Source organism: Saimiri boliviensis, chromosome 2 (assembly GCF_048565385.1).
Source record: "Saimiri boliviensis isolate mSaiBol1 chromosome 2, mSaiBol1.pri, whole genome shotgun sequence".
Taxonomy (NCBI): domain Eukaryota; kingdom Metazoa; phylum Chordata; class Mammalia; order Primates; family Cebidae; genus Saimiri; species Saimiri boliviensis.
This window is the reverse complement of record NC_133450.1, coordinates 130,662,548-130,675,239: the sequence shown is the minus strand read 5'-3', so window position 1 is coordinate 130,675,239 and position 12,692 is coordinate 130,662,548. Positions and strand designations below refer to the sequence as shown.

General features: G+C 48.3%; 1 protein-coding gene across 14 annotated transcripts in view; it reads right to left on the bottom strand.

The window, feature by feature from the left end:
* The window catches only part of KLC1 (kinesin light chain 1), a 73,663-nt gene that overhangs the window by 3,984 nt on the left and 56,987 nt on the right, over nucleotides 1–12,692 (bottom strand). For 4 of the 14 annotated variants that reach the window (XM_074394357.1, XM_074394360.1, XM_010343927.3 and 1 more), the window contains 2 exons: nucleotides 11,824–11,954; nucleotides 5,460–5,526 (listed from right to left, as the gene is read on the bottom strand). The exons of 2 other annotated variants lie outside the window; for them this stretch is intronic. In XM_074394357.1, the coding sequence (XP_074250458.1) occupies nucleotides 5,460–5,526; nucleotides 11,824–11,954 (198 nt within the window). Of the gene's footprint in view, nucleotides 1–238; nucleotides 4,270–5,459; nucleotides 5,527–11,823; nucleotides 11,955–12,692 lie in introns of those variants that run through there. 8 more of the 14 variants (XM_074394359.1, XM_074394362.1, XM_074394363.1 and 5 more) reach the window with 5 other exon arrangements.

Below are 12,692 nucleotides of genomic sequence, written 5' to 3'. Positions count from 1 at the left end.
CACCCTGTGCAGTGGGAGGAGGGGCCGGTACTGGTTGGTGGGGAGGTAAGGGGTACGGCCATACTGTGCAGAATTTTTCTTTTGCTGTTTTCGAGGGTGGGAAAATCCATTTAAAACCTTTGTCACATTATCAAGGCTCTCTGTGACCCTACAGTTAAGAATCACTGGCAGGAAGATAGGAAAAAGTTATTTTGGGGTTGGCTTTTTACAAAACAGCTTTTCTGCAAAAGTGCAGGGATTTTACAAGAGGAAATAAAACATTTTATTTCTGTAACTGAACATAAAGCAATTCCAAATGCTTTTCTAGGCAAGACATGCCAGCAGTGAGAAAATGAGACACAGCTTAAAGACAGAGGTACATTTAATAGAGAAAACACTCCTGGAAGCTAGGCTGGCCCCACCCATTCTGGCTCAGTTCCTGCCCTGGAGGGAAGGGGCTGAGGAGCTTCCTGTCCCAAGGAACTGCCTCCCACCACGAAGTCTGCAGAAGGGCTGGCTTGGCAGTCCCAGGAGCACTGACCATCCCCTTGGGAAGGAACCACCCCTGGGGAGCCCAGTCCCTGCCCAGGGCCACAGGTCTTGCCCTGAAGACCCTCACTCAGGGACCACGTGCCCCGACCCTCATTTCCTCACCATTATAAAACACTTTAAAACCACTTAAGTTCTACCCCACAAGGTTGGGGAACTCACTGTAAACAATACACGTCTGTGTGTCAGCGCTAAGACAGCTGGCCCCACTGCATATACAGCTGGCAGCCCTGGCAAGACGCGGTCAGAGACGTGAGTGCTCTACAGGATTCAGAAATCTGACCACAGGGTACACACAGCTCACAAGTGCCAACAGAAGCTAATGACATCCTCCAGAAAATTCCATAATGTTATGATAGTGCAAAACCTGTTACAGATTGTAACCCTACCTCATTAGCAGTGTTTAATATATCTTACTATAAATACTGAATTTCTAATTACATGATATTCCTAGCAGCATTCTGACCAAACAGAAATCTTTTTTTAATTCCAGGAAGTAACTATGTGAATCCCTTCAATACTGTAAACACGAGACCAAGTGCTGCCCACGAGAGGGGCACCGCCAACCTCAGAGGACCCCTGAGCTGCACACTGCTGCTGCCTCAGGGAAGCACCCATGTCACAGGGCCTCCCGAGGGCCTGGTTTCTGTCACAGCAGCACAGACTACCCAGAGATATGCTGTACACCGGCAGAGCCAGACACTCCCATGCAATAGTTGCTGGGCCCCTGCACTGCACATGTGGCTGCTGTGTGGGGAGCAGTGATTATTTTGACAGCAACTCTGAAGAAACGTGCTGACTCTCATGCAGGGTTCCCTTCACCAGAAAAACAGCACAAAGGAGCAGGACGGCTGGGCCCACCACTTCTCTCTGAAGGCAAAAATTCAGAGCGCCAGATGGGAAATGACTTAAATCACTGCACTTCTATGGGGCGGGGTGGGGGGGAGGCGGTCAAACATCTGAGACTCAGATACTCAAATTCCCTTGCTGCTTCCCTCTCTGAAACATGAAACTTCCTCTACAAGCTGGCTTCAGGGAGGCCCTCTGGCTTCTCTTACCTATCAACACACTGCTCCACAGCCACAGTGCTGCAGAGGCCACCTCGGCCCTGAGGCCCCATAGCTGGAAGCCCCGGCAGGCTCCACAGAGGCCCCATGCAGCCTCATCTGCACCCATCAGTCTGAAGAGGTTAAAACTAAACTCCATATTCAGCCCTATGTTTATTCCTTCTAAATGTCCTTTTTCCTTTCCAGAGAACTGTCAGTAAGGGAAACTGGGTTCCAAACTGCTCAGCTTCCTCACAGGGAGAAGACACGCCCACCACAGGGAAAGTTCTGGAGCCCTCCTGCCTGTCACCTGTGCAGACACAGCCCACTGTGGGGGCAGCCACGGCACCTGCCAAGGGAAGCTGCTCTACAGCCCCCTTTTTTTGGGGGGTGGCTTCTCACAACCCATCAAGTTATATAGATAGGTGGGGTTTTTTGGTAGAGACAGACTCGCTATGTTGCCCAGGCTGTTCTTGAACTCCTGGGCTCAAGAAATGCTACCACCTCAGCCTCCCAAAGTGCTAGGATTACGGGCATGAACCACGGCACTTGTATGTATGTATGTGTGTGTGTGTATGTGTGTATATATATATATATATATATATTTTTTTTTTCTCCTTCCTCCTTTTTTCTTAACATTTTTTCTTTTAATCCCACCCACCATTACAGAACCTATCACATTTTAAAAAACATCTCTGTGTAAAATTTAGAAAGTTCCTGATCCATCAGAATCGCAAAAATGGTGTCAGGAGCCTCAGAAAAGGAGCCACAGCCACAGGTAGGCAGCTTGGGGACAGGAGCTCCACGGGGCAGCTTCTGAGTCAGGCACTCACCCACAACTAGATGGAACCCCGCCTCTTCGCAAACACGGCTGTCCTCAACACGATATGGGAGGAAATGACATGAAACTTTTAAAGGTATTTTAAAGTCTAGCCTGGTAACAAAACCCCAGGATGCTCTGTCACCAGCCCTTGGCCCCGTGCCCCACAGGAACCTTCCAAGGGTTGGAAGCAACAAGTGTGAGCCTCCGTTGTGCCGCCGCCTGCCCTGTTACGTGAAAGCAGCAAGCTGGCCTTTCACGGAATGGCCAGTGTTTCACAGACCACCCCTCTGTCCTACAGCCTAGCAGGCTGGCAAGGAGGTGGCACTTCTGAGCATCAGCCTTTGGAATCAATGCTCACCCCAGCGTCTATTTCGTATGCCCTTTACCTATGGGTTAGTCTGCGGACGGCCCTAAGAAAGATGGCCTCAGCATTGATCTGAAAATGTTCCTGTCAAGAGTCCACCATGTTACCTCATTCTGTAAAGCTGAAGCTTTTAAAAAGTGAAAGGCGGGCCGGGCGCGGTGGCTCAAGCCTGTAATCCCAGCACTTTGGGAGGCCGAGGCGGGTGGATCACGAGGTCAAGAGATCGAGACCATCCTGGTCAACATGGTGAAACCCCGTCTCTACTAAAAAAATACAAAAAGTTAGCTGGGCATGGTGGTGCGTGCCTGTAATCCCAGCTACTCAGGAGGCTGAGGCAGGAGAATTGCCTGAACCCAGGAGGCGGAGGTTGCGGTGAGCCGAGATCGCGCCATTGCACTCCAGCCTGGGTAACAAGAGCGAAACTCCGTCTCAAAAAAAAAAAAAAAAAAAAAAAAAAAAAAAAAAAAAAAAAAAAAAAAAAAAAAAAAAGTGAAAGGCACATCTCTATGGGCTTTGTGTGCAGGGGCCTCCAGGAGAAAGAACAGTGCTCAAAAGGGGTGGGTGTGGGGCCCCAGGCCTGGCAGGCGCCCAGGGCCGTAGGCACAGGGACCTTGGAAACAGATACCCAGGGGATTCGCTTCCCACTGACCAGTGTCTGCTAAGCTTGAGACTTTACTGCCGCAGATCACTAAATGCCTATCGTTCTGAAAGGGGTACTTTACATTCCCAGATTCTTTATTTATGGCCCTTTTTTTTTTTTTTTTCCTCTTTTGAGACGGAGTCTCACTCTGTCTCCAGGCTGGAGTGCAATGGTACGATCTCGACTCACCGTAACCTCTGCCTCCTAGGTTCAAGCGATTCTCCTGTCTCAGCCTCCCAAGTAGGTGGGATTTTACAGGCATGCGCCACCATGCCCAGCTAATTTTGTATGTTCGGTAGAGTTGGGGTTTCTCCATGTTGGTCAGGCTGGTCTTTAACTCCCAACCTCAGGTCATCCTCCCGCCTCATCCTCCCAAAGTGCTGGGATTACAGGTGTGAGCCACTGTGCCCAACCCAATTTACAGCCTTATTACAATATTACAATTTAAAACCGAGCTTGGTGTTACGGCAAAAAGGTGGCAGGCAGGAAATGCAACAGCGTCTGTGAGCAGGAGCCAATCCCTAGCATGCTGAAGCCGCCTTGGCGCCCCGTGCCTCCCTGGGCCTGCCCGGCTGGGTGGTGGCTGGGGCAGCTCCTGGCACTAGGACTGCAGGCCGGGTAACAGAATGCTGGGGCACGGCCGCCCGGGTGTTTTGAAAAGGCACCTCCAAGGTTGGTGGACGTCACTATCTAGGAAAGAAAGCCAAGGAGTGCGGCTGGCACCTCCGGGCAGGGTGGTGAGGGGCGTGGCAGGGCGAGGCAGTCTCACACTCGCAAGGCGGGTTACCTAGCCCTGCCGCCCTCAGTGGGCCAGGTCAGTGTGGCTGGCACTCAAAGCTCGCGAGTCTGCCAGACAATTATTTCGTTCCTGCATGAAAAAACAAATGGAGAAATTACACTTAACCAGGACTTTCAATGATGCCAGCTTCAAATGGCCTCAAGCCTAACAGTACCAGCTACACAACTAAGTCTAGGTTGGCACTCGAGAGCCCCAGGAGTCACTGTGCATGGGGAAACTCCGAGAAACCAGAGAGCAAAAGACTGGGTCAGCTACAGAACCCTGTAAAACAGAGAGACCCTTTCCTCTCTATTGGGGTGGTTCAAGCAAAATGTCCAGCACCCTCCAAGCCTCTTCAGCAGCCACTGAGAAGGAGGCTGGGGAAAAGCCATCCAGAGGCAGCTGCCTCCCAGGAGTGTTGGGGGACAGGTCGGGGTGCCGGCCTGTCTGGGAGGATTAATGGATGTGGACAACAGGCAGGACAGTGCCTGGCCACCGTCACAAGCTCTCAACACCAGCACAGGGATGCGGACTGCCAAGTCCCAGCAGCTTGAGCTGCCGGGCACCTGAGAAACAGGCAGATTCTAGAACAGCCACAGGCACCGGCCACCCACTGACAGCCACACAAAGGGCTGAGTGGATGAAAACTCAAAAGGCCTCCGTGACAGGGAAGGGAGCCAGTGCTTTCAGGCACCGGCCACCAGCTGACAGCCACACAAAGGGTGGAGTGAATGAAAACTCAAAAGGCCTCCGTGACGGGAAGGGGAGCCAGTGCTGTCACATGTGAACCTGATGTGTTTGTGAGACCTGACAGCTTCACTAAGTGCTCAGGATTTTAGTGTCAAAGGGACAATAGGTTAGTCGTCATGTTAATACAAGTTCTGAATACTTTTAAACATTGAACAGCTTAAGTAGACAATGAATTATTAATAATTATAAGCTTAGTAGAGGCTAAATCAAACTAATCATAGAAACTAGTAACTGGTCAAGCTTCAATAGTACTTTAGCAGAATACATTAATTAGGTTACACTATTTTTAAACAGTTTGAGATCACTATTCTGAGAATGTTCACGGTGTGAACATGCCCATAATTCACGTCATCAGTGGTTAAGCAGAATATTAAAATACTATTGTCACAACTGTCTGTCTAGAAACAACATGGTGGCATCCCCAGCCCTCTGCAGGAGCAGGGGCAGAGCGGGGGCCGGGCACGGGTCTGCAGCAGACCTGCCAGCATGGTCTGGGCAGCCCAGGACACAACTCAGGGTAGGCTCCTTACTTGGAAGCGATCTTCAACAGCCTTGCCACCCACGTTAAGGACATTCAGAGAGCTGGCACGCTTCATGCTGCAACCCGGACACGGACATGCAAGGACAAACGATCAGCACATCGGTCAACCAGCAACGGGAAGCACAAGCAAAGCCCCCTCCAAGGCCTCTGTGACACTGGGGGTTCTCAGGACCTTCATCTTGCTCGGGTAACATGGGAGTCCTGGGTCTCACTCTATTTAGTGCCCAGGAGAAAATACCACAGTTCTCTGCATCTTTCACAGCAAAATGCTTCTTTTAAAGTACCATATGCAAACCCAAAGTGTCCTTATACTTGCACTTTTAAAAAGTGGCTCATCTAGACTGGGCGTAGTGGCTCAAGCCTGTGTAATCTCAATGCTTTGGGAGAGGCCAAGACAGGAGGATCGCTTAAGCCCAAGAGTTCAAGACCAGCTCGAGCACCACAGGGAGACCCCATCTCTACAAAAATAAAAATAAAAAAATTAAGGCCGGGTGTGGTGGCTCACGCCTGTAATCCAAGCACTTTGGAGGCCAAGGCGGGCGGATCACCTGAGGTTGGGAGTTTAAGACCAGCCTGACCAATATGGTGAAACCCTGTCTTTAAAAAAAAAAAAAAAAAAAGGCCGGGCGCGGTGGCTCAAGCCTGTAATCCCAGCACTTTGGGAGGCCGAAGCGGGTGGATTACAAGGTCAAGAGATCGAGACCATTCTGGTCAACATGGTGAAACCCTGTCTCTACTAAAAATACAAAAAAATTAGCTGGGCATGGTGGTGCATGCCTGTAATCCCAGCTACTCAGGAGGCTGAGGCAGGAGAATTGCCTGAACCCAGGAGGCGGAGGTTGTGGTGAGCCGAGATCGTGCCATTGCACTCTAGCCTGGGTAACAAGAGCGAAACTCCGTCTCAAAAAAAAAAAAAAAAAAATTAGCCAAGCATGGTGGCATCCATCTATAGTCCCAGCTGCTCAGGACTCCATCAGAGATAGAGGATCACTTGAGCCCAGGAGGTCAAGGCTGCAGTGAGTCATGATCGCACCACTGCATTCAGCCTGGGTGACAGGGCAAGACCCCGTCTCTCTTTAGGAAAGAAAAAAAAAGGTGAACTATCTGGGAGCAGAGAGGCTCTGCCTTCTGTCTGATGATTTTCAGGAAGGGAGTTCAATGGCTCATGTCAGACTCATCACCATTAAGGGATCATGAAGAGACACTCAGAGTTCACTGCTAAAAGAAGGTGCATAAATATACTATTTTTTAAAAAATCTCTTTCTATATTAAAAGCAGGGAAAACAACTTTATTGTTAGTAAAATAAACTCTGGAGCCAGTATTTCTCTACTTAGACACCAAAAATTAAAGTAATGGCTCTACATTTAAAGAAATGCAGGAATTTATACATATATTTACTTTTCCTCCCATCGGGTATCAGGTATCTGTAACTTAAATGATGGACAGTCATAAAATGACTATCATTGTTCACCACCACCATGGATGCCTTTGAACATAAACTCACCTGACGTTTTAAAGCTAAAGCGACCTATACTGAGGGTTACTTAAATTCTTTTTTTTTTTTTTTTTTGAGGCAGAGTTTCGCTCTTGTTACCCAGGCTGGAGTGCAATGGCGCAACCTCGGCTCACTGCAGCCTCCGCCTCCTGGGTTCAGGCAATTCTCCTGCCTCAGCCTCCTGAGTAGCTGGGATTACAGGCACACGCCGCCATGCCCAGCTAATTTTTAGTATTTTTAGTAGAGACAGGGTTTCACCATGTTGACCAGGATGGTCTCGATCTCTTGACCTCGTGATCCACCCGCCTCGGCCTCCCAAAGTGCTGGGATTACAGGCTTGAGCCACCGCGCCCAGCTAGGGCTACTTAAATTCTGAACGTGAACTGCATGCAACATGGACAGCACACATCAGCATGGCAGTTCCCAGGCAAGCCAAGGACAATGGCTGTGAGGCTGGGGCACAGGCTTGAAGGGTGACAGGGACAGCCTCACGCAGGATGCTGGAATGAGGCTGGGAGCCAAGAGCACCCGCCCATGTGTCAGCAGTGCTGTGAGCACAGTGCCTGGCATGTGGCAGACACTCCGCCAGCCCCTGCTGAACAACTGCACCAAAGGCAAAGTCCTGAATTTCCTTATCCCCAAGCAAAACCCATCCCCAAAATGTCTCAACCAAGACAAAACAAAAACATCCCAATGAAGCTTGCATGAACTGCTGAAGTCCAAAACGTTTTTCTCTACCTAGAATCACTCAAGAACAAAGTATAGCCGGGCGCGGTGGCTCAAGCCTGTAATCCCAGCACTTTGGGAGGCCGAGGCGGGTGGATCACGAGGTTGAGAGATCGAGACCATCCTGGTCAACCTGGTGAAACCCTGTCTCTACTAAAAATACAAAAAATTAGCTGGGCATGGTGGCACGTGCCTGTAATCCCAGCTACTCAGGAGGCTGAGGCAGGAGAATTGCCTGAACCCAGGAAGTAGAAGCTGTGGTGAGCCGAGATCGAGCCATTGCACTCCAGCCTGGGTAACAAGAGCGAAACTCTGTCTCAAAAAAAAAAAAAAAGAACAAAGTATAAAATCAAACCAAATCACAAGTAAATTATCATCCAACATACTTAGTTATTCTTGCTATTGTTTAAGTGGCCATTAACTCTTTTCTTTGAGATGAAGTTTCGCTCTCTCTCCCAGGCTGGAGTGCAGTGGTGTGATCTCGGCTCACTGCAACGTCTGCCCCACCCCAGGTTTCAGTGTGCTCCTGCCTCAGCCTCCCAAGTAGCTGGGATTACAGCTGCCTGCCACCACGCCTAGCTAATTTTTGTATTTTTAGTAGAGAGTTTCACCATGTTGGCCAGGCTGGTCTCAAAGTCATGACCTCAAGTGATCCAGCCACCTTGGCCTCCCAAAGTACTGGGATTACAGGCGTGAGCTACCACGCCCAGCCATCATTAACTTTTTAAAAAAAGAGCTACACCAGGCGTCCCCAAACTTTTTTTTTTTTTTTTTGAGACGGAGTTTCGCTCTTGTTGCCCAGGCTGGAGTGCAATGGCGCGATCTCGGCTCACCGCAACCTCCGCCTCCCTGGGTTCAGGCAATTCTCCTGCCTCAGCCTCCTGAGTAGCTGGGCTTACAGGCACACGCCACCATGCCCAGCTAATTTTTAGTATTTTTAGTAGAGACGGGGTTTCACCATGTTGACCAGGATGGTCTCGATCTCTTGACCTCTTGATCCACCCGCCTCGGCCTCCCAAAGTGCTGGGATTACAGGCTTGAGCCACCGCGCCCGGCCCCCAAACTTTTTACACAGGGGGCCAGTTCAATGTCCCTCAGACCGTTGGAGGGCCACCACATACTGTGCTCCTCTCACTGACCACCAGTGAAAGAGATGCCCCTTCCTGAAATGCGGCGGGGAGCCGGATAAATGGCCTTGGGGCTGCATGCGGCCCGCGGGCCGTAGTTTGGGGACGCCTGAGCTACACAAACTTCCCTCAAACCCCCTTTTACGAAATGAAAGAACAACTCAACGTCTCTTCCTACCACACTCTCGAATTGCCTCGTTTGAATACGTGGCTTCGAAACCTTTTAGTACAGTAACTGTTAGGAGTCAGGCCAAACAGCAAACTGCAAATACCCTGGTCCTGCTACATCCAGCTCAGTGATTCTCAAAAAGTGACCTGGGGCCAGCAGCCCCAGCACCGTGGGAACTTGCGTGAACCGCAAATTCCGAGGATCCAGGCACTCAGGAATTGGAAACCCAGGGGTGGGGCCTCAAGTCTCTGTCCAAACCAACCCTCCAAAAGATGTCTGAAACTACCGTCTAGCTGATAAAAACAGTTACTCCTATTTGGAAGGATTATACCGGATGCAATTTCCAAAGTCACTTAGAAAACATCAGTCCGTGCAAGTGTATGCATCTGTGTCACATGCTTCAGGCTGGCGGTGCTACAGACCACAGTTCTAACACCAGGGACTGGTCACACACTGCTACATTTTTATCATGGCAAAGACAGAAGACACGAAAAAGCATAACTCTGACCTCTACACTTACAAGGCTTCAGAACTTAAGCACCTCAAACAACCAGTGTATCTCCTCCAGGAATTAAATAATGTCCAGAATGCTCTCCATGGGGCATCATGTAATTCCTGTAGGAGATCTGAGTGCCCTGCATGACTCATCCAATCATTCCAAGGAAGGGACACCAAACAGTCACACAGCACTGCTCAGACCCTCTAAATGCAGTAAGAAGAAATGTGTAATCCTTCACAATTCATCAAGAGGCAAATAGTAACCTATAACATTTTGGTTCTGGAAATCTGTAAACATTATAAAATAAGAACATTATTCGAAAGCCAATTTAGAACCTATTTCCCCCCATCCCCCGCAAATAAAAGTTCGTTTGTTTCATCATAGGCAATTTGCTGCTAAATCCCCATAAACTTCCAGAAGTCTAGTCTTCAAATCCTGGGAGTTTTCAGAGTGAACATTCATGGGGCCTCTAAAACTCCCTCTCCAGAAATGGGCTGGAAAACAGTTATGAGAAGCTTCTTACAAAAGCCAGGTCACTCCTCTTGCCTCAGGCCTGCACCTGTTTCACAGCCTTGAAGAGAAGTCTCCATTCACAGTGGAGACTCCCACGGGGACACAAAGCAGACAAGAGGGCGAGCCCCACCACCAAGGGGCTGGGCTATCTCTGGCCACCCCGCACCTGGGTTGTGTAAGGCAGGAGGTCTAAGGGCTTAGGCTGTCAGGGACACTTGAGAGGGATAAAAGTGGACATATATAAAAATAGTTTTGAAAAGACAAAATAGGCGGGGCACAGTGGTTCACGCCTGTAATCCCAGCACTTTGAGAGGCCGAGGCGGGTGGATCACCTGAGGTCAGGAGTTTGAGACCACCCTGGTCAATGCGGTGAAACCCTGTCTATACTAAAAATACAAAACTTAGTCAGGCGTGGTGGGACACGGCTGTAATCCCAGCTACTTGGGAGGCTGAGGCAGGAGAATCACTTGAACCCGGGGGGTGGAGGTTCCAGTGAGCTGAAATTGTGTGACTGCACTCCAGCCTGGGCAATAAGAGTAAAGAGCAACACTCTGTCCTCCCCCACTGCCAAAAAAAAAACCCCAAAAGACAAAATAACAAAACAACTGATCAGGCATCTAACTTTAATTATTTCCAATATGTTCTCCAGAAGAACTCAGTTTCACCATCCGGAGATGATCATACTTCCTACTCGCAGAACCTGCAGTGGGATCACTTGTAAAACAGTTTTACTAGGAATAACTCTTTTAAAAGTCGCTACCATTTAGAAAGTCAAAGTTACACAGAATGGCTGGCAAAAGCCTGCCTCATGAGAAATATGCCCAAGCCAGGAGCAGCTGCCCAGAGGTGACCCTGGACACTGCAGCAGGGACAATCTGTCAACTTTGTGCACCATATTAAAAACAAAGGGCAACCTAAGAACCAAATTACTTGGCAATTTTTTTTTTTCTTTTTTTGAGACGGAGTTTCGCTCTTGTTACCCAGGCTGGAGTGCAATGGCGCGATCTCGGCTCACCGCAACCTCCGCCTCCCAGGTTCAGGCAATTCTCCTGCCTCAGCCTCCTGAGTAGCTGGGATTACAGGCATGCGCCACCATGCCCAGCTAATTTTTTGTATTTTTAGTAGAGACGGGGTTTCACCATGTTGACCAGGATGGTCTCGATCTCTTGACCTCGTGATCCACCCGCCTCGGCCTTCCAAAGGGCTGGGATTACAGGCTTGAGCCACCACACCCGGCGACAATTAATTGTTACTTTTCAAAAGACTCTAAGATACATGACTCAGATCTTTTTTTGAACATATGAAAAACCTAAGGTTTTGAAAATCTCCTTATAATAGTCTTAAAAGTTCTGATGCTATTTGAAACCATTTTTCTCCCTATTATAATACTGTATGAGATTTAAGATAGTCGTAGCTAACATCTGATTTTTAAAAATTAAAATTTTTAAAGAATTTAAACTAATGCAAATTTAAAAAACAAATAATGCACATCTAGAGTAAACAAGTTCAAAATGCTCAGTGTTTTAATATAAATTCCGACATTTCACTGCTAAGGCTTTCTTAGAACATGTGACAGAATCAAAAAAATTCCGTATTTTCTTTTAAAGGTATTAGCTCTTTAGCCACTAACAGGAAGTTACCCAATTATTTCTCAACCTAAGCTGGGAAAACCTAGGTGGCAACTATGAAACCCTCCCAGTGTGAGAATACAGGAACCAGTGGAGTGTCTTTTCTGAGGTCTGTGGGTGAGAAAGGCTGTGCTAGCAGAAGCGGCCCCTCGGCCGGTGTGCAGGGGAGTCAGGAGAGCTGGAAGAGATAGTTACCCGGGGTTCTTTGGCTCACTCTCTCGTGAACTTCCTCCCTTCAGCTTCCTAACCAGCTTCTCACTGCTGCGTCTAATGGAAGCCCGGAGTTTGCTAAAGGAACCACTGCGTTTTAAAGATCCAGTGCCATCCTGAAAAAAACGTGAACAAACATGAAGCTGCAGGTGGCTCTCCCTCCCTCCCACAAGAGCCACACCGGGTGCCAGTAAGAGCTCCGCCAAGGCCATCCCACTCGCCAGCAACTCACTGCTGACAGAGTCTTGCAGAAACCTCCAATTACCATGTACTTTAACTGGAAATTATCCATTTTTAATTCCATTAAAGATTATACAGTGATCATGAAAATCTTTGGACATAAGGAAGCTCATACAAACAAAAGTGATCACATCCCAAAAGCAACGTGAATCCTACTGCAATTTTGAGGCAAAGCCAGCACACAAAGTCTCAAGAAAATTAAAGCAGCTTCTAGGAATATCACCAAAATCGATTTCCACATTTAACAGACATGTAAGCATGTGGTCCAAGTAACACAGTACAGGACCCAAACCATTTGGATCTAACAGAGGCCCTTCCTTTTAACAGCTTTGTCTAAGTGCAATAGTTGGTGAGGTACTGTTTCCTTCAGTAAATTTTACAGAACCGTTTCATTAAATGTTAACTATAAAGGTGGTTGGAAAATTAAATAAAATGCTCATTCTATGCAAATAACTAAAAATCCTCAGACAACGTTGTAGGGAGGTGAGAGTGGCCAGCTCTCATCTTAGTTCATTCAGGTATTAAGAAGTGAAATACTTGGCAGTATCTAAACATGATAATTAAAAACACAAAGTAAAGAAAATGTGCATACAGCAACATTTATTCTCGGAAGA